General features: G+C 35.1%; 1 protein-coding gene across 5 annotated transcripts in view; it reads right to left on the bottom strand.

Annotated features, from left to right (window-relative positions):
• TLL1 (tolloid like 1) overlaps positions 1-25,958 on the bottom strand; it is a 343,253-nt gene that overhangs the window by 155,852 nt on the left and 161,443 nt on the right. For all 5 annotated transcript variants that reach the window (XM_043483925.1, XM_043483909.1, XM_043483934.1 and 2 more), the window contains 3 exons: positions 20,050-20,228; positions 13,236-13,341; positions 7,914-8,038 (listed from right to left, as the gene is read on the bottom strand). In XM_043483925.1, coding sequence (XP_043339860.1) covers positions 7,914-8,038; positions 13,236-13,341; positions 20,050-20,228 — 410 coding nt within the window. The remainder of the gene's footprint in view (positions 1-7,913; positions 8,039-13,235; positions 13,342-20,049; positions 20,229-25,958) is intronic.

Below are 25,958 nucleotides of genomic sequence, written 5' to 3'. Positions count from 1 at the left end.
CATTATAAATGGTTCTGCATATCTTGATTTAAATGAAGAAACAAAAATAATAGCTTGGAAAACATAAAATAGACATGTAAAAAGAGTTGTATATGATATAAATATTTATGCAGCCATGAAATTAAAAGACGCTTGCTCCTTGGAAGAAAAGCAGTGACAAACCTAGACAGTGTATTAAAAAACAGAGACATTAACTACAAAGGTCCGCATAGTCAAAGCTATGGTTTTTCCCATAGTCATGTACGGATATGAGAGCTGGAACAATAAAAAAGGCTGAGCACTTAAGAACTGATGCCTTTGAACTGTCATGAGGGAGAAGACTCTTGAGAGTCCCTTGGACAGAAAGGAGATCCAACCAGTCAATCCTAAAGGAAATCACCCTGAATACTCTTTGGAAGGACTGATGCTGAAGCTGAAGCTCCAATAGTTTGGCCACCTGTTGCGAAGAACTGACGCATTGGGAAAGACCCTGATGCTGGGAAAGATTGAAGGCAGAAGGAGAAGGGGATGACAGAGGATGAGATTCTTGGATGGCCTCACAGACTCAATGGACATGAGTTTGAGCAAACTTCAGGAGATGGTTTAGGACAAGGGAAGCCTGGTATGCTGCAGTTCATGTGGTCACAAAGAGTTGGACATGACTGAGAGGCTGAATAACAACAACAAATAATGCTTGTACAACAAAATAAATTTAAAATAAGAGCAAGCAATATTTATTCTGATAAACAGGCAGATAAAAGCAACTTGAGAATAAAAGAAAAATGCTAAAGGTAAAAAATATGTAATCAACACTTTCCATGAATCATCTAAGGATACTTGATAAATATGACATTATAAGACCCCTTAGAAAAATGAAAATTTGTGAAGATTTATTAATGCAACTGATGTGTTTCTAATTATGATCAGTTTAGGTGCTAAATAGCCATTGGGGAATTGAGTGTGTTTCAATGAAAATACCTATAATTTATAGCAGTTTAAAAATAAATTCTGTAATTCTAAGCTACATAGAATGTTGGTACTGGATTTCCTCAAGTGGAATTAAAACAATTAACTCACACATGTAAACAAACTATTATACTGATAAAACAATAAAACAGCTCTCTGAAATTCAAAAAAAAAAAAGAATATAGTTCAAACATCTAATAAATGTATCACATAGCACCTACTTATAATGCAAGAACTGTGGACACCAATTGCCAAGTTGTAATCATTTGTGCATTTCCCTCAGTGCGTGTGGCTATCCCAGGCTACCTGATTCCTATTTCAGAAGATTTTCATAAATTTCCCTGGGCATTTGTTGATTCATGTCCAGGTATAAAAACTAATTTTATAATTAAAACAACTAAAGGAAAATTAGCATGGAAATGATGGCACCACTAAGTTAAATACATAGTCTCCTCATTTACACAGAAATCTATTTAGTATATGGATGATAAGAGAGAAATTTGACTCACGGCATAATCCCTTGTTATGTCATACAAGCAAGTCTCAAAACCTTCAACTTCAGTTTTCTGTTCTTTAAAGTGGCTCTTATTAATATGTATTTCATAAAGTTGTTTTGTAGGGGTCAAGTATTGTTATGCCCAAAGCCCTCTATTTAACACTTAAGATACCTCTGACACAGGTAGGAAAACTGTGGGTGTAACTTTTACAATGTATCTTTGAGCTAAAAAAACCCCAGTCTTATCTAAGAGAAAAAAAAGCATAAATATACAAAGAAAAATTATCATCAGTCTCCTAATAAAAATCATTCTAAAGTAAAACAATTCACAAATTGAATTTTCATCTCTCTAGGCAGATGACATGATCTTATATGTACAAAATCATAAAGATTCCACAGACAAAAAAAAATACTGTTAGAAGTAATAAAGAGAATATACAAAATTATAGAATACAAAATCAACACACAAAGTTCAGTTGTATATCCATTAACTATCAATGAACAACATGAAAATGAAATTAAGAAAATAACTCTGTTTATAAGAAACCCCCCTCAGTAATAAAATATTTAGGAATGAAAGAGGCAAAATAAACTTGAGGCAAAAGACATGAACATTGAAGACTATAAAACATTGATAAAAGAAATGTAAAGGACACAAAGATGTTTTCATGGATTGGAAAACTTAATACTGTTAAAATATTATCTATCCTAGTCAAAGCATGGATAAATTTCTAAAATTCAGTGCAATCATTATCAAATTCCCAGTGGCATATTTTTGTAGAAATGGGAGGAAAAGTCTTAAAATTCATATAGAATCACAAATCCTAAATAGCCAAAACAATCCTGAGTTGGGGGGGGGGCGGAGAGGGGAAACAGAGCTGGAAGCCTCATTCTTCTTAACCTCAAAACATACTACATATCTACAGTAATTAAAAGTATGATACTGGCATAAGAGAGGCATATAGACCAATGGGACAGAATAAAGAGTCAAAAATAAACCCACACCTAAACAGTAAAATGGGATCTTTGACAAGGGTGCTAAGACTTTTCAATGGTGAAAAGATAGGCTCTTCCATAAATGGTGTTAGGGAAACTAGATATACACATACAAGAGAATAAAATCAAACCCGTTTTTTCACTATCCTCAAAAATCAACTCAAAGTGGATTAAAGACCTAAAAGTAAGACCCCAGTTTGTAAAATTCCCAGAAGAAAAACATAGGTGAAAAACATCATAACAGAGGTCTTGGCAATGATTGCTTAGATATGAAACCAAAAGCACAGGTAATAAGAGTAAAAATGGACAAGGGGGACAACAGCAAGCTAAACAACTTCTGTGTAGCAAAGGAAAGAATCAAAGAAATCTTTGGAATGGAACATTTGCAAATCATGCATCTCATAAGGGGTTATATCCAAAACACAGAAGGAACTTTGCGAACAAACAACAAAACAAACCCCAAGTTACCAAACTTTAAAATGGCAAATGACTTGAATAGACATTTCTCCACAGAAGACATACAAATGGCCAATAGATACATGAAAAAAGTGCTCAATGTCACTAATCATCAGAGAAAGGAAAATCAAAACCACAATGAGATATCACCTCACAATGGCTGGTTGGCCATTATCAAAGAAACAGAAATAGCAAGTGTTGGTGAGGATATAGAGAACCACTTTACACTGCTGTTAGGAATGCAAAATGGTGCAGCCACCATGGAAAACAATGTGGAGTTTCCTCAGAAATAATAAATAGAGCTACCAAATTATACCCAACTCTGCTTCTGGGTATTGATGCAAAACAATTGAGAACAAAGTCTTGAAGAAATATGTACACTCACATATTCATTGAGTATTACTGACAGCAGCCATAGAAACAAACTGTCTTATCATTGGATGAATGAATAAATAAAACATGGTATATGCATACAATGGAATATTATTCAACCTTCAAACAGAAAGAAATTTGTCATGTGCTACAACAGGGATGAACCTTGGGGACATAATTCTAGTGAAATAGGCTAGGCATAAACAAAAAGACAAATATCTCATGAGATTTCTAAAGAGATCTGCTGTATACCAATGTGTATATAATTGACAGCACTGTACTGTACAATAAAATTTTTTAATAGGACATACGTTATATGTGTTTCATCAAAATTTAAAAATAATAATAAAGAGTAAACTTCTAAATATTTTATGATCCATCTCACTTTTGCAACAGATGGTTCTCATGTATGCTTTACCTTCCAAGATAGAAAATTGTTTTTGAATTGTATAAATGCTTCCTGGATTGTGTGTGGCAGAGAAATTATTACTGATTTACAGTTGTTTGTATTCCCATCTACAGATATTTTTTGTGGCAAATGTCTGTAATATCCAACAGATATCAAAAATTGAGAATAACTTTTCAATAGTCTTAAAGAATATCTTTATAATGTTACTAACTCAAAAAAAGTACAATAACTTGTAGTAGATAAATCTCTTCCCTCAAAATCTTGATAAACTCTAGAGTATGGGAAGAAATAAAACTATATCTAAACAACTTAGCACTACCTAATCAACTTCATACATCCATTGCTCTCTCAAACTTTTAAATGTAATAAATAAAATATAGATTTAAAATGATTTTAAGGTAAGAAATGTTAAAAGAAATCCTGTCATCTGAGTCATAATGGTGAAATTAATTACTGAAATATTTTAAAATATATTTCAACGGTAACTCCCTTGCCAAGTCCGACACCAGTTCCAAGAAGTCTTCCTCATTCCACGGTGCAGCTCAGTTCAGGCCCCCCTCTCAGAACTGCTTTAGCATCCTTTACTGATGAGATTTACTTCCTTGACAAATAACATTGTCTGGAGAATTGCACAGATGATTGGCTATTTGTGTGCATAATCTGTGCTTCCTTCTCTGTGGCCATAATATCTGGTGTAGTACCTTTCACATATTAAAGCAACAATTTCATTCATACAGCAACCACTTATGAGCACCTAATATTTAATTGATATGTAGATGATACCACTCTAAAGGCAAAAAGTGAAGAGGAACTAAAAAGCCTCTTGATTAGGGTGAAAGAAAGAAGAGAGTGAAAAAGCTGGCTTGAAACTTAACATTCAAAAAACTAAGATCGTAGCAACTTCAGGAAGCCCCTGGGGCTTCCCTGACAGCTCAGCTGGTAAAGAATCTGCCTGCAATGCAGTAGATTGACCCGGTTCAATTCCTGGGTCAGGAAGAACCACTGGAGAAGGGATAGGCTACCCACTCCAGTATTCTTGGGCTTCCCTTGTGGCTCAGCTGGTAAAGAATCCACCAGCACTGCGGGAGACCTGGGTTTGATCCCTGGGTTGGAAAAACACCCTGGGGAAGGGAAAGGGTATCCACTCCAGTATTCTGGCCTGGAGAATTCCATGGAATGTACATGGGGTCGCAAAGAGTTGGACATGACTGAGTGACTTTCCCTTTCACTTTCATGGCATCTGATCCCATCACTTCATGGCAAATAGAAGGGGAAAATGGGAAAGCAGTGACATATTTTATTTTCTTGGGTTCCAAAAATCACTGCTAACAGTGACTGAAGCCATGAAATTAAAAGATTCTTGCTCCTTGAAAGGAAAGCTATGACAAACCTAGACAGCATATTAAAAACCAGAGATATCATTTTGTTGACAAAGGTCCATACAGTCAAAGCTATGCTTTTTCAGTAGTCTTGAATAAATGTGAAAGTTTGGCCAGAAAGGAGGCCGAGAGTTGAAGAACTGATGCTTTTGAATCATGGTACTGGAGAAGACTCTTGAGAGTCCCTTGGACTGCAAAGAGATCAAACCACTCCATCCTAAAGGAAGTCAATCCTGAATATTCACTAGAAAGACTGATGCTGAAGCTGAAGCTCCATTATTTCGGTCATGTAATGTGAAGAGCCATCTCATTGGAAAAGACTCTTATGCTGGAGAGATTGAGGACGGGAGGAGAAGGGGACAGCAGGGGACTGAGATGGTTGGATAGCATCACCGACTCAATGGACATGAGTTTGAGCAAACTCCAGGAGATAGTGAAGGATGGGGAAGCCTGGTAACTGCAGTCCATTGGGTCACAAAGATTTGGACACATAGTGACTAAACAACAACAAAATGCCCTGAGGGAAAAGTCTACTTCCAGTCCTAAAGATTATACTCTAATTGTGAAATGACAAGTGAATTGATGGTTTTAGGAATAAGACATGAAGGCCAGAGCAAATAGGGCATTTACTACCACGGGAATCCTGGGAGATCAGTTAGTTTTTAAGTAGGAGGTTACACAGAAGCTAAATCCTGAATATTAATTAGGACTTGGCTAGGAGTCAGTAGGAGTTTTCTGGATTGAGGAAGAAGCAGGAGGTGAGTACACTGTAGTGTCAGGTGCTGGATGAAGTAGAAGGGAGAAACTAGGCTGTAAGTGAAACACCTAGCAAAGAGGCTGGGGAAGAGACAAGGGGAAAGGAAACCAGTCTTTATGCTAAAATAAGCAGAGTAAGATCTGCATATTGAAGTGCCACTTGAAAAGTAGTATGGCCAGAGAACTAAAGAGATGTAAGAATAGAGGGAATAGGTTAATTAGAAAGCACTGTAGTAATCCAGACAAAAGGTGAGGATCCCTAGGATAGGGGATTCACTTCAAGAATGTGAGATAGATACCAAGAAGGCAGCAGGATTGATTAGTTGTGGGAAGCGTGGCAGAAAAAGGAATGAAGAGAGAATGCCCTCCACAGTTTTGACTTGGAATGATCTGTGTCTAGTACTATCAACTGAACTAAGAAATGTTTTATGAACAAATGGGTCTGTGAACAAATGAGAAAGTGACTAATTTCTTTTTTTTTGCATGTTGGCAACATATTTGAGCCAAGAACTGTATATAAACACATATAAGTGATATTCTCTTTGAAATTTCAGGGAATTGTATCAGGAATTACAGATTTTCTATAACTAAAAAAGAACCTTAGATTTACTAAGAGAGTATTAGGGTTGACAGTTGGTATAGGTATGAAGTATAAGCCAAAAGGTTATGGCACTATAGAAAAACTATATTAAGAGAAAATGCAAATAAAGACCAGAAACTATATTAGAAGAGCTCAGTATCAGGAGTTTAGAAATAAAAAGGGGAAGTAATCCTAAAATTAGATCAAATAAGTGGAGAATCTATTTAGAAAATGGGAGTCACAAGGGAAAAAGGCCCCCCAAAAAAGAGAGAGCAAGAGAACAAATGAGTTATTTATAAAGACACAACACCACTCATACATCCCAGTGAGTATCTCTTTCACCAGCAGACTGCCGACTACTGGGATAAAGGGAAGATGAAGACCATTCTCTGCCCCACGTGGACATTTCCATATGTCAATGAGCATATATGACATTTTGTGAATGAATCAGCTACCCAATCAGAAAGTTTCCTAGACTGGTGCCAGTAATCACAGTAAACTTAGTTAATATAACTTTTCAATAACTAAATATATATAAATAAAATTTAAACATGGGAATCTATGTAAAACTTCAATGATTAATTTACCCATCCTATCCTGAATGTCTGTATAAGTTACTAGAAGAGCAGCCAACTAATGCTTTTAGCACTATTTTACTATTTAAGATATCAGTATCTGGAACGAAAACTGAACTTCACAGGTATTAGTTTCCTATAAATAACAACAAAAAAATTGAAAATGCTGTGTTAAGCAAAATTAAGCATGTATCTTTGATATAGGCTATTTCAAAGCATGTTGCATATATAGGAGGTACATACGATATGAAGAAATTCCAATTTGAAAGCAGAATCTTTTTTTTTTTTTTTTTTAATTGGAGTATAATTGCTTTATCTTTTCTTTTTTAGACCAGTAAGGCATTAGTGTTCCCTTGGAACATTGTTATTAAGACCTCTCTTTAATCTTTTTTCACAAACGTATCTAATAGCAAACATATTAACAAACTAGCAAACATATTAACAAACATAAAAACAAACTAGTAGCTCACTAGTAACATGATTAGTTACTTTGTTTTTTGCAACGAAGTTATAAATTCCACCTAATAAAATTTAAATTTATATACTGTTAATGATACTGCTTGCTAGAAAAGATCATTCAGGGTCGAATTTTGAAGTTGAAATAAAGGATATTCTTGTTATGTTGGCAAGGAAGTTCATAATTTGACTATGAACTCATGCAACTATTTAGTAACAACTATTTTTTTCTTTTTTATTCATTATATTAAAAGAAATAAAGCGTACTGTCCCTGCTTTTGAAATTTTATTTCTATCAATTTGTTTTGAATTATACCAATGGGTATTCCAGATTTCTCTTCTATTCCATTTTATGATTAGTAACTTTGAACTAAACCTCTCAGTTACTCGCCAGCATGAAAAGAGACAAGTAAACCACTGTTAATTGTGGCTCGTTCATCTGGAAAAGCACTATCAGACTCAATTATGCTTCTGAGTTTGGGTGGTGCAGTACCTGGACATCTATACAGCTTTCTTGCCTGTGCAATATCTCCTTTGCTTAAGCGGGTTCGCTGACCAATTGCTGGACGAATGCCATTATCATCACGTGAGGGGAGAATGGTATCCAGAAACATCCCCCTAAGAAAAAAAATCAGAAACAAGTCACACATAAGTCGTCAAATTAAGACACATATTTTCCTTACAAATATGTTTTTTTTTTTCAAACTCAAACCAATCAAAGGAGAAATATATCATGTTCAGATTTAAACCGTGTGTCAGTCTCTCAAAATGCTTTCATCAAAGTAGGAAAAAATTGTGTGCTAAATGTGTGTGGTGAACTTAGACTGGTAATCTATTTCACATATGGTAATATGCATGTTTCAGTGCTATTCTCTCAAATTATCCCTCCCTCACCTTCTCCCATAGAATCCAAAAGTCTGTTCTTTACATCTGTGTCTTTTTTGATGTCTTTCATGTAGGGTCGTCATTACCAGCTTTCTAAATTCCATATATATGCATTAATATACTGTATTGGTGATTTTCTTTCTGACTTACTTCATTCTGTATAAACCGGTGCACTGGGACAACCCAGAGGGATGGGATGGGGAGGGAGGTGGGAGGGGGGTTCAGGATAGGGGACACATGTGCACCCATGGCTGATTCATGTCAATGTGTGGCAAAATCCACCACAATATTGTAATTAGCCTCCCATTAAAATAAATTAATTAAAGAATGTATATGGTGAGTATGAAGCTAGTGGTAGCATTCAATTTTTCCTTAGAAAAAGTATATATACTTTTCAAAATCTAAAATTCATTTTTTAAATTTATTTTTAATTGGAGAATAATTACTTTATGATACTGTGTTGGTTTCTGCCATATATCAACATGAATTAGCCATAGGTGTACATATGTGCCTTCATTCTTGAATCTCCTTCCCACTTCCCACCCCATCCTATCCCTCTAGGTTGTCACAGAGAATTAGATTTGAGTTCCGCATGTCATAAAGCAAATTTCCACTATTTTACATATGGTAATATATATATTTCAATGCTACTTTCTCAATTTTCCCACCCTCTCCTTCCTTCAGTGTCTACAATCTGTTCTTTATGTCTGCATCTCACTTGCTGTGCTGAAAATAGGTTCATCAGTATCATCGTTTCTAGATTACATATATATGCTTTAGTATATGATATTTATCTTTCTAACTTACTTCACTTTGTATAATAAGCTCTATTATTATAATAGGCTCTATAATGAAGCTCCATCTCATCAAATGCATTAGTTTTATAGCTGAGTAATATTCCATTGTACCACAATTTCTTTATCCATTCATCTGTAGATGGATATCTAGGTTGCAGCCATATCATAGTTATTGTAAATAGTGCTGTGAAGAACACTGGGATTCATGTGTCTTTTTCAAGTATTTTTTTCTCAGTATATGTCCAGTACTGGGATTGTTAGGTCATATGGTGGACTTATTCCTAGTTTTTTTTAAGGAATCTCCATACAGTTCTCCATAGTGGCTGCATCAATTTATATTCCCATCAACAGTGCAAGAGAGTTCCCTTTTCTCCACACCGTCTCTAACATTTATTGTTTGTAGAGTTTTTTGATGATGGTTATTCTGACCAGTGTGAGATGATACTTTATTGTAGTTCTGATTTGCATTTCTCTAATAATGAGGGATGTTGAGCATAATCTTTTCATGTGTTTATTAGCCATCTGTATGTCTTCTTTGGAGAAATGTCTACTTTTTGATTGGTTTGTTTTTCTGGTTTTGAGCTGCATGAATAGGTTGCATATTTTAGAGACTAATCATTTGTCAGTTGTTTCATTTGCTATTATTTTCTCCAGTTGAGGATTGTCTTTTCACCTTATTTACAGTACCTTCATTGTGGAAAAGCATTTATCTTAATTAGGTCTCATTTGTTTATTTTTGTTTTTACTTCCATTATTCTAGGAGGTGGGTCAGAGTGGATATTGCTATGATTTATGTTAAAGTGTGTTCTGCTTATGTCTTCCTCTAAGAGTTTTATAGACTTTGGTCTTATATTTAGATCTTTAATCCATTTTGACTTTATTTTTGTTAGGAAATGTTCTAATTTCATTCTTTTACATGTAGTTGTCTAGTTTTCCCAGCACCACGTATTGAAGAGACTATCTTTTCTCCATTGTATATTCTTGCCTCCTTTGTCAAAGATAAGGTGCCTATAGCTGTGTGGGTTTGTCTCTGGGCTTTCTATCTTGTTCCATTGTTCTATATTTCTGTTTCTGTGCCAGTAACATATTATCTTGGTGACTATAGCTTTGTAGTATATTCTGAAGTTGGGAAGGTTGATTCCATTTTTCTTTCTTCAAGATTGATCTGGCTATGTGGGGTCTTTTGTGTTTCCATACAAATTGTGAAATTTTTTGTTCTAGTTCTGTGTAATATACTAAAGGTAGTTTGATAAGAATTGCATTGAATCTGTAGATTGCTTTTGGGTAGTATAATCATTTTCACAATATTGATTCAATCCAAGAACATGGTATATCTCTCCACCAGTTTGTGTCATCTTTGATTTCTTTCATTAGTGTCTTATAGTCTTCTGCATACAGGTCTTTTGTCTCTTTAGGTAGGTTTATTCCTAGATATTTTATCCTTTTTGTTGCAATGTGAATATAGCAATGATTTCTTGGATATGATACCCAAAGCATAGGAAAGAAAAGCAAAAATAGGTAAGTGATGGGGAATACGTGTAAATCTATGGCTGATTCATATCAATGTATGACAAAACCCACTGAAATGTTGTGAAGTAATTAGCCTCCAACTAATAAAAAAAAAAATAGGTAAGTGGGATTGCATTTTTAATTAAAAGGCTTGTGCACAGCAAAGCAAATAATCAAAAGAGTGAAAAGAAGATAAAATATTTCCAACATATATATACATCAGTTCAGTTCAGTCACTCAGTTGTATCTGACTCTTTGCAATCGCATGGACTGCAGCACACCAGGCTTCCCTGTCCATCACCAATTCCTGGAGCTTACTCCAACTCATGTCCATTGAGTCAGTGATGCCATCCAACCATCTCTATATACACATATGTATACATACATATATATCTGATAAGAAACCAGAATACACAAAGAAATCCTACAACTTAACAACAGAAAAATGAAGTAATCTGATTTAAAAATAGGCAGAAGATTTGAATATATATTTTTCAAAGATGATATATAAATGGTCAAGCATATAAAAATATTCTCAACATGACTAATCATGCAAATCAAAAACACAATGAGACATTATGTCATACCCATTAGGGTGGCTACTATCAAAACTTGAAAAATTAGAAAAGATGTTGGTGAGGATATGGAGAGATTGGAACCCTTATACACTGTTGATAGGATTGCAAAATAGTGCAGCATCTATGAAAAAACTGATTGAGGCTCTTTAAAAAAAAAATCATAGAACTACCATACATTCCAGCAATCTCACTTCTTTGTATATATCCAAAAGAAAGGAAAACAGGCTCTTGAAGAGATATTCACATACACATGTTCATGGTAGCACTATTTACAGTAGCCAAGAGGTGAAAGCACTCAGATATCCATCAACAAATGAATGAATAAACAAAGTGTCAATATATATCCAGTGGAATATTATTCAGCCTTAAAATGAAAGGAAATTTTGCTGCATGCTACAATATAGATGAACCTTAAGGATTTTATGCTAGGTGGAAAAAACAACAGTCACAGAATGATAAATATTGTGTGATTTTACTTGGTACCTAAGCTAGCCAAATTCACAGAAACAGAAAGTAGAAAAGTGGTTATCAGAGGTTGGGGTGGGGGTGGGGAGAGTGGAGAGTTTAATGAATGGATATAGGGTTTCGGCTTTACAATATGAAAAGTTTCTGGAGATCCGTTTCACAACAATGTGAATGTACTTAATACTATTAAATTGTACATTTAAAAATAGAAAATATGGTACATTTGATATTGTGTGTGTCAAAAGAGTGAAAAGGAGATAAAATATTTCCAACATATATATACATCAGTTCAGTTCAGTCGCTCAGTTGTGTCTGACTTTTTGAGACCCCATGGACTGTAGCCCACCAGGCTCCTTTGTCCATGGGATTCTCCAGGCAAGAATACTGGAGTGGGTTGCCATTGATATTGAGATTTCTTTATTATAATAAAAAAGCTTTCAAATACTTTGAAGGTGGTGGCTGAGAACTGTGCCAAATATTTCCTCTCTTGCAATTTTTATTTCAATATATGTATGAGTTAATAACCATCTTCTTTAAAATCAGAAAAAAAAAAAACACAATGTGAATTGGATCAATTCTTCTCACAGATATATACAGTTTCTTTCACTATGGGAATATAAGTTTATCTAGGAAAAGTGAATACCCAAATTTTGAAACAATAAGAAAACTAATATGTCAAGGTTAGTTGTCACGCAACACCAAGGTAGGTGTGGGGGTGACAAACTGCATGAACCTTGTGGTTTATGGAAAAGCAACCATTTAAAGACATAAAAGGAGTGCAGAATAAGGGGAAATGTGTGCTTCAGATTGAAACATTGCCTTTAAACATAAACATTAATGAGTTGTGAAATGCACATAATGATAAAAAAAGAATGAGTGGAATGGACATATGAGTGTAAAATGGGTATAAAATGTGGAAAAGAGATGACTTAAACAGTTTCATATTACTTACCTGGAAACTATTGCCTTGATGATAACTTCTTTAGAGTCAAATAGATCAAAACTCAAATTTATTACACTCTTAAAATTAGCATTCAGTCACTAACAAAATAATTCTAAGGTTAGTAAATGGCAGAATTCTAAATTATATGAAGCAAAATATCTTTCTAAAATGTTTTCTGAGAATTATTTTACTATAGCTATTTTCAAGTATAATTAGTACTTGAGCAGTAGAAAATATACAATAAAAATACAAGTCGCAGCAAAAGTATAACATTCTAACTCAACAACTGAGCTCTGTATTTGACTTGAAATGCTTAATTTCTACTAATAGTGCTTGCCAATTTAACATGCTGATTGGTTTGGTAATCATTTCAATTGAACTTTTGTATGATTAGTAATATTAAATAATTTAAATAATTCATACCATTTAAATTTTTACATGGAATATATTTTTGATAAGAAATGTGTTTTTAAAATCTCAAATGCCTGGTGTTGGCTATAAATACCAAGCAAGTATTTTTTGTACTCTACAGCAGCAATATTTAAAAGTGGTTCTAGTTCTAATGCTAAACCTATTTTGTGAGGAGCCATACAGAGGAAAGGAATTAAAAGTCAAGAGGTATAACCTGAGACTCCAACCTTGAGAAGGTGTTCCTAGCATAATGCATGATGCTGTCAAAATCATAGCTTTCTCCGAGCGAGTTCACTTCCCCAGGCTCCATCTTCAGAAAATTGTACTCTTGACCTAAGAATCAGGCACAGAAAATGTTTCAGAAACCTCTTAACAGACAAAAAAGAGAACAGAAGAACCCTCCCAGTCCTCTAACTCCTCTCTACCGAAAGCTGATCACTGATCTTCATGATGCGGTATTTACACACAAACACCCAAGTACAGGCAGAAGATTACATCCAGTGCCACTATGTGCACTTGAATATCATCCTAAAAGAATATCAGTGAATTTCATTAATAAGTTAATTTTCACACTGTTCATGCAGTTCTCAAGGCAAGAATACTGAAGTGGTTTGCCATTCCCTTCTCTAGTGGACCACGTTTTGACTATGCCAAAGCCTTTGATTGTGTGGATCACAACAAATTCTGGAAAATTCTTCAAGAGATGGGAATACCAGACCACCTTACTTGCTTCCTGAGAAATCTGTATGCAGGTCAAGAAGCACCAGCTAGAACTGGATGTGGAACAACAGACTGGTTCCAAGTTGAGAAAGGAGTACCTCTAGGTGTAAGTTGTCACCTTGCTTATATAACTTATATGCAGAGTACATCATGTGAAATGCCAGGCTAGATAAGCACAAGCTGGAATCAAGACTGCCAGGAAAAAATATCAATAACCTCAGATATGCAGATGACACCACCCTTATGGCAGAAAGAGAAGAACTAAAGAACCTTCTTAAAGAAAGTGAAGAGGAGTGTAAAAAAAAAAAAAAAAAAAAGTTGGCTTAAAACTCAGCATTCCAAAAACTAAGATCATGGCATCTGGTCCCATCACTTCATGACAAATAGATGGGGAAACAGTGGAAACAGTGAGAGACTATTTTTTCTGGGCTCAAAATCACTGCAGATGGTGACCGCAGCCATGAAATTAAAAGATGCTTACTCCTTGGAAGAAAAGCTGTGACCAACCTAGACAGCGTATTAAAAAGCAGAGACATTACTTTGCCAACAAAGGTCCATCTAGTCAAGGCTACGGTTTTTCCAGTAGCCATGTATGGATGTGAGAGTTGGACTCTAAAAAAAGCTGAGCGCAGAAGAATTGATGCTTTTGAACTGTGGTGTTTGAGAAGACTCTGGAGAGTCCCTTAGACTACAAGGAGATCCAACCAGTCCATCCTAAAGGAGATCAGTCCTGGGTGTTCTTTGGAAGGACTGATGTTGAAGCTGAAACTCCAATATTTTGGCCACCTGATGTGAAGAACTGACTCATTGGAAAAGACCCTGATACTGGGAAAGATTGAGGCAGAAGGAGAAGGGGACAACAGAGGATGAGATGGTTGGATGGCATCACCGACTCGATGGGCATGAGTTTGGTAAGCTCTGGGAGTTGGTGATGGACAGGGAGGCCTGGCGTGCTGCGATTCATGGGGTCGCAAAGAGTCGGACATGACTGAGCGACTGAACTGAACTGAATAAGTTAATTTTGGCAAAAAGTTAGATTACCAAAAGCATACTTTGGATTTTTCTTTGTATACTCTTTCACTTTCTCTTCATACTTCTTTTTTTTAATGACTTTTTTTGTGTGCTATATTGTGATTATAAAAACTACACTTTTTACCAAATGAGTTTCCCACCTCTCTCTTATGATTCTATTGGCCTAGACAAATAAATCTTCCTATTTGTATTAGATGATTTCTACGAAACAATGGGAAATATTATATGTTGTATAGACACACATTTCAAGTGTTTGCTATGTGAATTTGTCACTAAAGATAAAACAACCAAACATTACATTCAAATTGAAGCAAGATTCTCTTTGATGAAAAGGAGGCTCTAATAAGAAGGTTTTTTAGAAGAATATGCTTTGGGATTTAATTTTTCTTTTTTTACTTTTCATGACTGCCATTTTAACTTATGGACATCGTCACATTAATAGATTTCTCAACTGCTTCTTTGTATCTGTATTGTAATATTATTTCTTGAAATCTGAAAAAAACATAGTATGAAATGTGTAGATCTACATTAGTGGTTCCAGAAATGTTTCCTCAGACAGAGTTTAGGTTTCACTGATTCATTTTTCACAATTTCAGTAGCCAAAGAAGGCTGTTTTCATGGCTCATTCTGAAACATCTAAATGTAAAGTTGAGGTATTAGGATTCCAAATTCAAGGTTGAAGTTCAAAACAGAACTATTACAATGTTTATGCAACTATTGAAATTTTATTCCAATTGCTATATTATTAGTAAACCTGAAAATATCACATTAAAGTGTTTCCCAAAATCTAATAAAGAAACTGAGTGATGTACAGAGCATAATACCTTTCATACCAGTGATAAGAAGACTGACATACTCAGTTCAGTTCAGTTCAGTCGCTCAGTCCTCTCCAACTCTTTGCGACCCCATGGACTGCAGCACACCAGGCTTCCCTGTCCATCACAAACTCCTGGAGCTCACTCAAACTCATGTCCATTGAATTGGTGGTGCCATTCAACCATCCCATCCTCTGTCATCCCTTTCTCCTCCCACCTTCAATCTTTCCCAGCATCAGGGTCTTTCCAATGCATCAGTTCTTTGCATCAGGTGGCCGAAATATTGGAGTTTCAGCTTCAGCATCAGTCTCTCCAACGAATATTCAGGACTGATTTCCTTTAGGATTGACTGGTTTGATCTCCTTGCAGTCCAAGGGACTCTCAAGAGTCTTCTCCAACACCACAGTTCAAAAGCATCAGTTATTTAGTGCTCAGCTTTCTTTATAGTCCAACTCTCACATCCATACATGACTACTGGAAAAACCACAGACCATTGTTGACAAAGTAATGCCTCTGCTTTTTAATGTGCTGTCTAGAGGTGGGTCACAGCTTTTCTTTCAAAGAGCAAGCATCTTTTAATTTCATGGCTGCAGTCACTGTCTGCAGTGATTTTGGAGCCCCCCAAAATCACTTAAGCATTAATACAAAACAATCAGCATTAAGTTGTAGAATCTGTAGCCCAGAGTAAAGTGCTTTGTGCTTAGTCACTTCAGTCATGTCCAACTCTCATCAACCCTATGGACCATGGTCTGCCAGGCTCCTCTGTCCATGGGGTTCTCCAGGCAAGAATACTGGAGTGGATTTCCATTTCCTTCTCCAAAAGTATTTTAGTTCACCTTTACAATGAATTTACACATTAAATACTTTTCAGTGAACTAACAGACCAAATAATGAGATACATGTTCAACAAATCTCTGTGGCTATTATTACTCTTCTCAGGAAATACTTCACATTGTTTTTAACCTCTGATAGAAGCAAGTGTTATAACTCTACCCTTCATTAAAAAATGGTAAGTATATTTTAGTATATTCAGTTCTAAGTGTGATGTTTATAAAGCTATGGAGCTGATTTTATTAATGTTAATCTGTAATCTATTGGATATTTCAACTTCCAAGCACAATATGTGAATATACTCCTTGAGTAAAGCAAAATGTTTCATAAAAATTTCTGAAAGTGGAACATGAAACAACTTTAGTAATACCTTCTGAAGCATATAATTGAGCATTTACCACGTATGTGACATAGTGGTTAAAAAGAACACAGCCTTATATGGACTCTGTAAAGAAAATTAGACTTATTTCAAGAAAGAAGGGAAAAGAAAATCAGAGATACAGAGCACCAGCAGAACTCATGCGAAACAATATTTTCAAAAAATGAAAAGCCTCATTTTTGAAGGCCTGTTCTACAATGGCTTAAAACTAATCTAAAAGTAATCCAATCTTTGTATAAAACTGGCTCCTATAGTCACTAATTTTGCATGTAAATGCAAAGCTAAAGTTGACACTTATTAGACATTGCCCTAGAATAACACTTGATCTTAAGTTTCTGAGTAAGTCATAGATCTGTTGAAGATTATTCTCCAACATGAATTCTTTCATGTTAGAATTACAATCAGCCTTCAGTATCTGCATAAGATTGGTTCTAGGAACCTCTTGGATACCAAAATTTGTGGATGTTTAAGTCCTTTATATAAAATGGTTTAGTACAATGAATAAGAAATTTCGATTCAAAGGTTGGTTGAATCTATGGATGCAAAACCCTACAAATACAAGGGCCAACAGTTCATACATACAAATTATTGCAACTGAATGAGAAAAGTGAGAATAGTCATATGTTGAGAATATTGTTGAATCCAAAAAAGGGTGTCAAAGTGTGCATAGAGTTCCAAATACTCAGAACATCTCACTAAATAAATTACTCTTTTCTATTAACCTGAATATTGACTCAACAACAAAAAAGAAAAGCCATAATTAGTTTAGCACTATGTTAAGTATTATGTATTTACATGCTTTTTATACATTTCTTGCTTGTTGTAGGTATGTAAATTTTTGTTGAACCAGAGTCCTAATTTTAAGAATAAGAAACATTCTTGGAAGTTACTTCCTTTATAAGTTATTTTGTCAACATAATAGAGGAAACTTAATAACTGTAGTTAATAGAAAACTTTTTCTCATTTAATTGGTAGTTGGAGTAATCATCAGAAATACTATTTCCTCTTTGTCTCCCAGTGATAAAAAAGTATTAGATGAACCTTGATAACTGCTCAGGAGTTAAAGAGTCTTCCATGTTGAGAGTATAGATTTTATTTACTTCAGAATACTACAGAATACTTTTTTATTCTTGAAGTGGTCTCTTCCCTGTAACATTACACTCATTGATTTTTCTCCTACCCCTTAGACCAAACTTAATCTTTTGAGAGATTTTCTACAAACTGCAACTTAAATAGTGGTATTCCCCATATTCTGCCTGAAATCTTATTTCCTTTTTTCTCCAACATTTTCCTAAACAGTCAAATCCTGTATCAAATTCCTTTCTATATATATATCTTAAAGTCTAGATTCACCTTTCCTTTGTCTGCTAAATATCTCTACTTCAATCATCTAAAGGCTTCTCAAATTCAAACATATGCTAAATGAAATTATTATTTGTCTTTTCCCTCTTAAAAGTATGTTGCTTTTTGTTTTATCCATATTTCTTAGCTTACTTCATTTGATGGTGCCACCACTCATCCTGTGGCCTAAAAATAAAACTTTGAAGATCTTCCTTCACATCCTTCATATAATGCTTCTCTTAAAATATTTTTGAAATGTTATTTCCTCATCTTCTTGGTCTATACCACCCTAACTGAGGACTCAGTCACCTCTTATAAACTACTTATTTAAGCTTCTAATAGGTTCATTCTCCCCACTCCCATATCCCCATTCTCAGTTAATAATGCTTACAAGCTGAAAGAAATCTCTTTTTATTTCTTTTAAATCTGAACTTGTTCTGCTTTCAATCCTTTGATTACTCTCCAGTAGCTAGAGGATAAAATCTCTAGGATAAAAGCCAGGATAAATTTCCTTGCGTCTTATAGAAAATCCTTATGATCTAATCCCCTTTGGTAATTACCAACTAATCTCCCACTTGTAACTTACCATGCAGCCAGCCCTATAAGCAGATGAAAATAATCTAATTATCTATAATTGTAGCTTTGATCATGATGCTTTTTTTTTTCCAGTTAGATATTCCATCACTCTTTTCTGCACTTAGAAACCCTTTACTTCTAAATTTCAGTTCTTTTGTGACATCTCCCGACTTACCAAAGCACATTTTGTCACACCTTGCTTGGACTGATAGTATTCTCAACATATGACTGTGCTCATTTTCTCACTTGTTTACAATGTTTATATATATATAGACATATCTACACTAAGCTCTATAATTTTCATGAAGTATCTCTAATATCTAATAGTACCTCAATAAATAATTGGTACAAATATGTTATGAGCAAATAAATAGGTCAATGCTGTTAATTACAGGAAATTCTTAGGAATTCAATGTTTGTATTAATAACTTAAAAGTGGCTATAAATAAGGAAATAACACATGGCCTGCAATGCGGGAGATGCAGGTTTGATCACTGGGTTAGGAAGATCCCCTGGAAAAGGAAATGAAACTCACTCCAATATTCTTGCCTGAGAAATCCCAACGACAGAGGAGCCTGGTGAGCTATAGTTCATGGAATTGCAAAAACTGTCAGAAACGACTTAGCCACTAAACAACAATGCTTGAAATACACACAATCTTATAAAACAATTCTAAACAATAGGATTTTTCTTTGGGCAATTGAAATGTACTTATCTTTATGAATTTATGAAAGGCAAAACAAATAATAAACTATAAATGAGGTTATCATTACACATCAACTGTCAGAGGAAATTAAATTTAAATACATATTAACTACTGAACTACTGACACTTGAAACATTCTTAAGAATTTGTCTTTAGGGTAGTCAAGATTAAGAGAAAACCTCAAGAAAATATGTGGGCTATCCTGGAAATTTCTCACTCCCCTGGAATTTTCTCATGAAACTATCCCTGGTATAATATAGATTTTTATGGTAGCAGCACATGTTGTGACAAACTCTGGACCCCTTTTAAATCCCAACAACATAAATTATAAAACTAAGGATAAAAAATGCTTTTTGAAAATTTAACAATATTAATTTACGGTTCATCATTTTTTTGAAAGAATCAGAGATATAAAATAGATAAATCTTAAAAAAAAAAGCAAATCTAAAAATTGCATAAGATCATTTGATTTGCAGGAACAAATCAACAACATAATAGGTATTTTTTAATCAAGGAAAATGTTGAGCCACAATATCAACAGAACCAGTTCACATTTTTGTAAGAAATTACACTGTAAACAGCACAATCCTGTTAAAAGATGTTTAGTCAACCTCAAACCCGACGCCCGCTACAGCCCCTCACCTGGCTGGATGTTTTCCCGTATGATAGTCACATGGTTATCTCTGTCTGGCCGCGTGTGCTCATGCCAGAAGCCTATCACGTGACCCAGTTCATGAACAACGATTCCAAACTTATCACAGTTCTTGCCAATAGAGATTGCCTGGGGCCCGTTTCCACGCCGACCTACATAGGAGCAGCATCTGGAATAAAGTAGAAAATGTGAATGGTGGTAAACAGGGTGATGACAAGTTAATTATAATAGGGTGAAAATTTGTTAAAATTTCTGGTGAAATATAAAGTACAGCACAGTCAGAGGTGGAACAGTTTTTCGTTAATGAACATAGCCAATTTCTAGTAATCCTGGTAAATTTATATGCCAGTCTCTAAATAATCAATTGCAGTGCATTTGTACTAATGTATATATTAGATGTGGGAGATGAGCCTTAAATCATTTTTAGTAGTATTCAGAAGATAAATAAGAAAATAAAATACTTATGATGGTGATTAATGGCTATTATACATATAGTTAAACTCAAGACTTCAATTCACATTTATTTCTAATATAATTTTTGGTCCCCACAACCCATGTAAATCACTTAGGTTGGTTATGTAGCAATAATTCATTATTTTAGTATTAAATAAGAACAAAGTTTATTTTTCTACTTTGAAAAAACAATTAAATTTGTGAAATTAAATTACAAATTAAATTTGTAAAATTGTGAAACCCTAACCCTAACCCTAATTTTCAACCAATTAATGTTGGTTAATTAAAAAATGAATTATTTCTCCTACTTATGGGAGAATTTTTTAAAAAGGAATACTTTTAAAAGAAGTCAATACAAGAAAATTAATTTCAAGAGGTAAATTATCTAGGGTTAATGGTTGACTGGTGAAGAAAAATCAGGAACTGTCAAATGGTCAGGTAAAGTTTGGTGTGATTAGTCCATTTCACCTTCTGAAAGAATATCTTGGACTGTCAGAATGTGAACCATCCAGAGTATCCTCCTGAAAATTTTCCTCAATTTACTGATATTTATACATATTCAATGATACTTTTCTTCCCCAAATGTAGAAATTCCATTTAGTGTGTTTTGTGTGTGTGCATACATGAAACATGTGTCAATGTGCATGAAAGAATTTGTACATACATGCAAGGGTGGACACATAAGGACACTGACTCTAAAATAAGTTTTAAATGTGCAATAATACAGTAACTACAATTAGAGTTATCAATAAAATTACACTTAAAACTCCAACAATTAGGGTTTACATTAAAATAGCTTATCTAAGAGCCACCCCTCTAGAGAACAATACAGGAAGTAAATAGTTGGTCTTAAATAGATTGGAACTATGATGTGCCAGACACCAAAACCTTTTTCTAATTTCTTAAAAGAGGAAATTGCTCAAAATTAATTTGCCAAAATATTATAAAATGCATGTCATTAAATTCACTTTTCAGAGAAAGAACATTTCATAGTCTTTTTGAGTGTTACAAATATTTGTCATTCCTATTATTTCTGTAGGCTTTAAATGATTAAAGGTCTTAACTTATTCCATGCTAGTTGCTGTTCAGTCACTAAGTCATGTCCAGCTCTTTGTGATCCCATGGACTGTAGCATACCAATCTCCTCTGTCCTCCACTATCTCCTGGAGTTTGCTCAAATTCATGCTCATTGATATTATCTAAACATATTATCCTCTGCAGCACCTTCTTCTTTTGCCTTCATTCTTTTCCATTGTTAGGGTCTTTTTCACCGTGTCAGTTTTTCACATCAGTGGCCAAAGTATTAGAGCTTCAACTTCAGCATCAGTCTTTCCAATGAATATTCAGGGTTGGTTTTCTTTAGGATTGACTTGTTTGATCTTGCAGTCCAAAGGACTCTCAAGAGTTTTCTCCAACACCACAATTCAGTTTTTTGGTGCTCAGCATTCTTTTTGGTCCAACTATCACATCTGTTCACAGAAAAACCTTAGTTTTGCTTCTGCAGACCTTTGGTGGCAAAGTGAGGTCTCTACTTTTTATTATAGTGTCTAGGTTTGCCATAGCTTTCCTTCCAAGGAGCAATGTCTTCTGATTTCATGGCTGCGGTCACTATCCAGAGTGATTTTGGAACCACAGAAAATAAAATCTGTCACTGCATCCACTTTTTCCCCTTCTATTTGCCATGAAGTGATGGGACAGAATGCTATGATCTTAGTTTTTTCAAGTTGAATTTCAAGCCAGCTTTTTCACTTTCCTTTTTTGGCAATCTTGATTCCAGTTTGTGATTCATCCACCCTGGCATTTTGCATGATGTACTTGCATATAAGTTAAATAAACAGGGTAAAAATTTACAGACTTGCTGTACTTCTTTCCCAATTTTGAGTGGGTCAGTTGTTCAGTCCAGTTCTAAGTGTTGTATCTTACTTGCATACAGGTTTCTCAGGAGACAGGTAAGATGGTCTGGTCTTACCTCATTTCTTTAAGAATTTTCTGTAGTTTGTTGTGATCCCCATGATCAAAGTCTTTAACATAGTCAATGAAGCAGAAATAGATGTTTGTCTGGAACTCCCTTGCTTTCTTGAGGATCCAATGAATGTTGGCAATTTGATCTCTGTTTCCTCTGTCTCTTTGAAAACCCATATTGTAGATCTGGAAGTTATTGTTTCACATACTGCTGAAATCTAGCTTGAAGGATTTTGAGGGTAACTTTGCTAGAATGTAAAATGGGCCTAATAGTATTGTAGTTGGAACATTCTTTGGCATTTCCCTTCTTTGAGATTGGAATGAAAATTGTCCTTTTCCAGTCCAGTGACCACTGCTGAGCTTTCCAAATTTGCTGACATATTGAGTGCAGCATTTTAACAGCATCACCTTAGCAGCATCACTTTTTAGGACTTTAAATAGTTCAGCTGGAATTCTGTCACTTGCACTGCCTTTGCTTGTAGTGATGCTTCCTAAAGCCCACTTGAATTCACACTCCACAAATCTAACTCTAGGGGAATAACTACAACATCATGGTTATCCAGGTCATTAAGACCTTTCTTGTGTAGTTCTGTGTATTCTTGTCATCTCTTAATCTCTTCTGCTTCTCTTAGGTCCTTAATATTTCTGTCTTTTATTGTGTCCATCCTTGCATGGAATATTCTTTTAACATTTCCAATTTTCTTGGAGAGATCTCTAGTCTGTCCCATTCTATTATTTGCCTCTATTTCTTTGCATTGTTCATTTAAGAAGACCTCCCTATCTCTCCTTGCTATTCTCTGGCACTCTGCATTTAGTTGGGTATATCTTTTCCTTTCTCCCTTAGTTAGAAGTAGTAATTCAACTTATTATTTTTGTATCTATTATAACAGCTAATTATGCATACTGAATTGATAATAGAAAGAAAAGTGAGGTAAGTGGTAGCGAAAAAAATCAAGGAATTGTATTTTTGCTCCCAGTTAGATTTTTTAGTAGCACATTTTAATTTATACATACATAGGCAGCTCAGATGGTAAAGAATCCGCCTGCAATGCAGGAGATCTGGGTTCGATCCCTGGGTCAGGAAGATCCACTGGAGAAGGGAATGGCTACCCATCTTAGTATTCTTGCCTGGAGAATCTCATGAACAGAGAGTTACTTGGTACACAGTGACAGTCAATGGGGTTGCAAAGAGTCGGATACGACTGAGCGACTAAGCACACACACATAGTTATTTATTATGTACTGAAATAGTAAGATATTAGATGTAGCAAAATTTGCAAATTTTAGGGAGGATTAAACTGAAATATTTGGTACCATGAAATAATGATAATGAAACTGAAATATCTGAGGATCATACAGCAACTAAATTACCTACATTGAGTCATTCTTGCTGGTTATAGTCAGAGAAGAAAATACTTTGCAAATCAAAATCCAGGAGACAGATAGTCAAGCAATGAAGTTGATTTTTTAAATCTAAAATGGTCAATTCTTTTATTCTGAAGCATCTTTTATTAGCATACTTTACCCATAATAATTTCTAATATATAAAATGAGGTTTCATAATGGAAAGCAAGAACACATTTCACACTGACTTTTACAATGATCCTGTTAGGAATGGGAAATGCATTGGTTTAGGAACAGAAGAATTCTAGATGCTCAAATGACTAAATAGCTAAATATATGCACATACTATTATGTATGACATGACAGGTTTATAAAAACATGGCTTTAACTTGTCTTAGTTTCTTTCTAGTGTCATCCAGATTTGATGCTGTTTTCTTGTACATGGCTTTTGATTTTTTTTTTTATTTCAAATTTCAGTGCTCCTTTTAAAGCTTAGCCATTATAATATCTACTTACCCTCTCAGAAAACTTTCACCACCTTTAGAAAAGCCCACTAAGCTATAGAGAGTAAGAAGGTAGCTCAAAACCCGCTATTCTCTATTTTGACCTCAGACTGGTGAAGCAAAGTCAGTAAGTACGAAGAAAGTTCTCTATAAGCTCTATGCCTTCCTCACAGCAGTCTTTTCTTGTCATAGATATAATTTTTAAATGTCCAGTCAGATTATTTCTGTACTGAACATTATCCAATGAGTGTATTGTAAATTGTGTCAATATTTAAAAATCATTGACTATTACCCCTCTCTAGAAGATAATTATACATTTCTACCCTGTTGACTGGGCTCAGTCATGTGACTTGCTCTGGATAATGTCATGTGAGCACAAACTGTTTTTTGTGTCTATCTCTAGAGAGAATTTTTAAGAGCAAATATGGTTGACTAAATTGTTCCTATTCTTTCTGGTACAATTCCAATATTCCAAAAAGAGGCTTCTCCATCAGACTGGATACTGTATTAACCCCTCTGGAGTGAGCTACAGGTGAACAGTGGCAGATATACAATAAGAGTAAGGAGTAAGTGTTTTTTGCTCTAGTCACTGAGATTTGGGAGCTGTTGACTCATCATAAGGGCTTACCTGGTGGCTCAGACGGTACAGAATCCGCCTGTCAATGCAGGAGACTGGGGCTCAATCCTTGAGTCAGGAAGATCCCCTGGAGAAGGGAATGGCAACACACTCCAGTGTTTTTTCCTGGAGAATTCCTGGGACAGAGGAGCCTGGTGAGCTACAGTCCATGGTGCCGCAAAGAGGTGGATACGACTGAGCCTCTAACCCTTTCAGTTTTCACTTTCATCACATCATAAATTGCCTAAGCTGACTGATACAGGCTCTCTATTTTGCTCAGAGGGAAATCCAAAGTACTTATATATATATATATGAAAAACTAAGATAATACACAATCTTCACACATAAATATCTTACTATACATGTTGTTTAGTTATGCAGAAGTATCCAACTCTTTGCAACCCCATGGAATGTAGCACACCAGGCTTCCCTGTCCTTCATCATCTCCCAGAGCTTGCTCAAACTCATGTCAATTGAGTTGGTGATGCCATCCAGCAATCTCATCCTCAGTCATCTCCTCCTCCTCCTGCCTTCAATCTTTGCCAGCATCAGGGTCCTTTCCAATGAGTCAGTTCTTCCCATCAGGTGTCCAAAGTATTGGAGCTTCAGCCGCAGCATCAGTCCCTCCAATGAATATTCAGGATTGATTTCCTTTAGGATTGACTGGTTTGATCTCCTTGCTGTCCAAGGGATTCTCAAGAGTTTTCTTAGTCTCTAGATCTCATTTCTTATTAGCATCCCTGTCACTCCACGTGAGCCAAGAAGTTTCCTTGCTGTGTCCTGAGCATGCAGATTTACTCTTACTTCAGAGTCTTTTTACAGTCTACTTCTTTTGTCAGGAGCTCTGTTTCTCAGATATCCATATGGCTTGCTTCCTCCACTTTTTCAAATTCTATACAAATACCTTTCCATCCCACTTTCACTACTTTTCTTTTGGTCCTAGAATTTATTGTCTATTAATATATTTCATATTTCATTTATGTTCACAGGTTTTTTGCCTGTGTACAAAAACTGTAAGCTT

The sequence above is a fragment of the Cervus canadensis genome, chromosome 1 (assembly GCF_019320065.1).
Source record: "Cervus canadensis isolate Bull #8, Minnesota chromosome 1, ASM1932006v1, whole genome shotgun sequence".
In the NCBI taxonomy this organism is placed as follows: domain Eukaryota; kingdom Metazoa; phylum Chordata; class Mammalia; order Artiodactyla; family Cervidae; genus Cervus; species Cervus canadensis.
The sequence above is the reverse complement of the archived record's forward strand: the minus strand, read 5'-3'. Positions and strand labels throughout refer to the sequence as shown.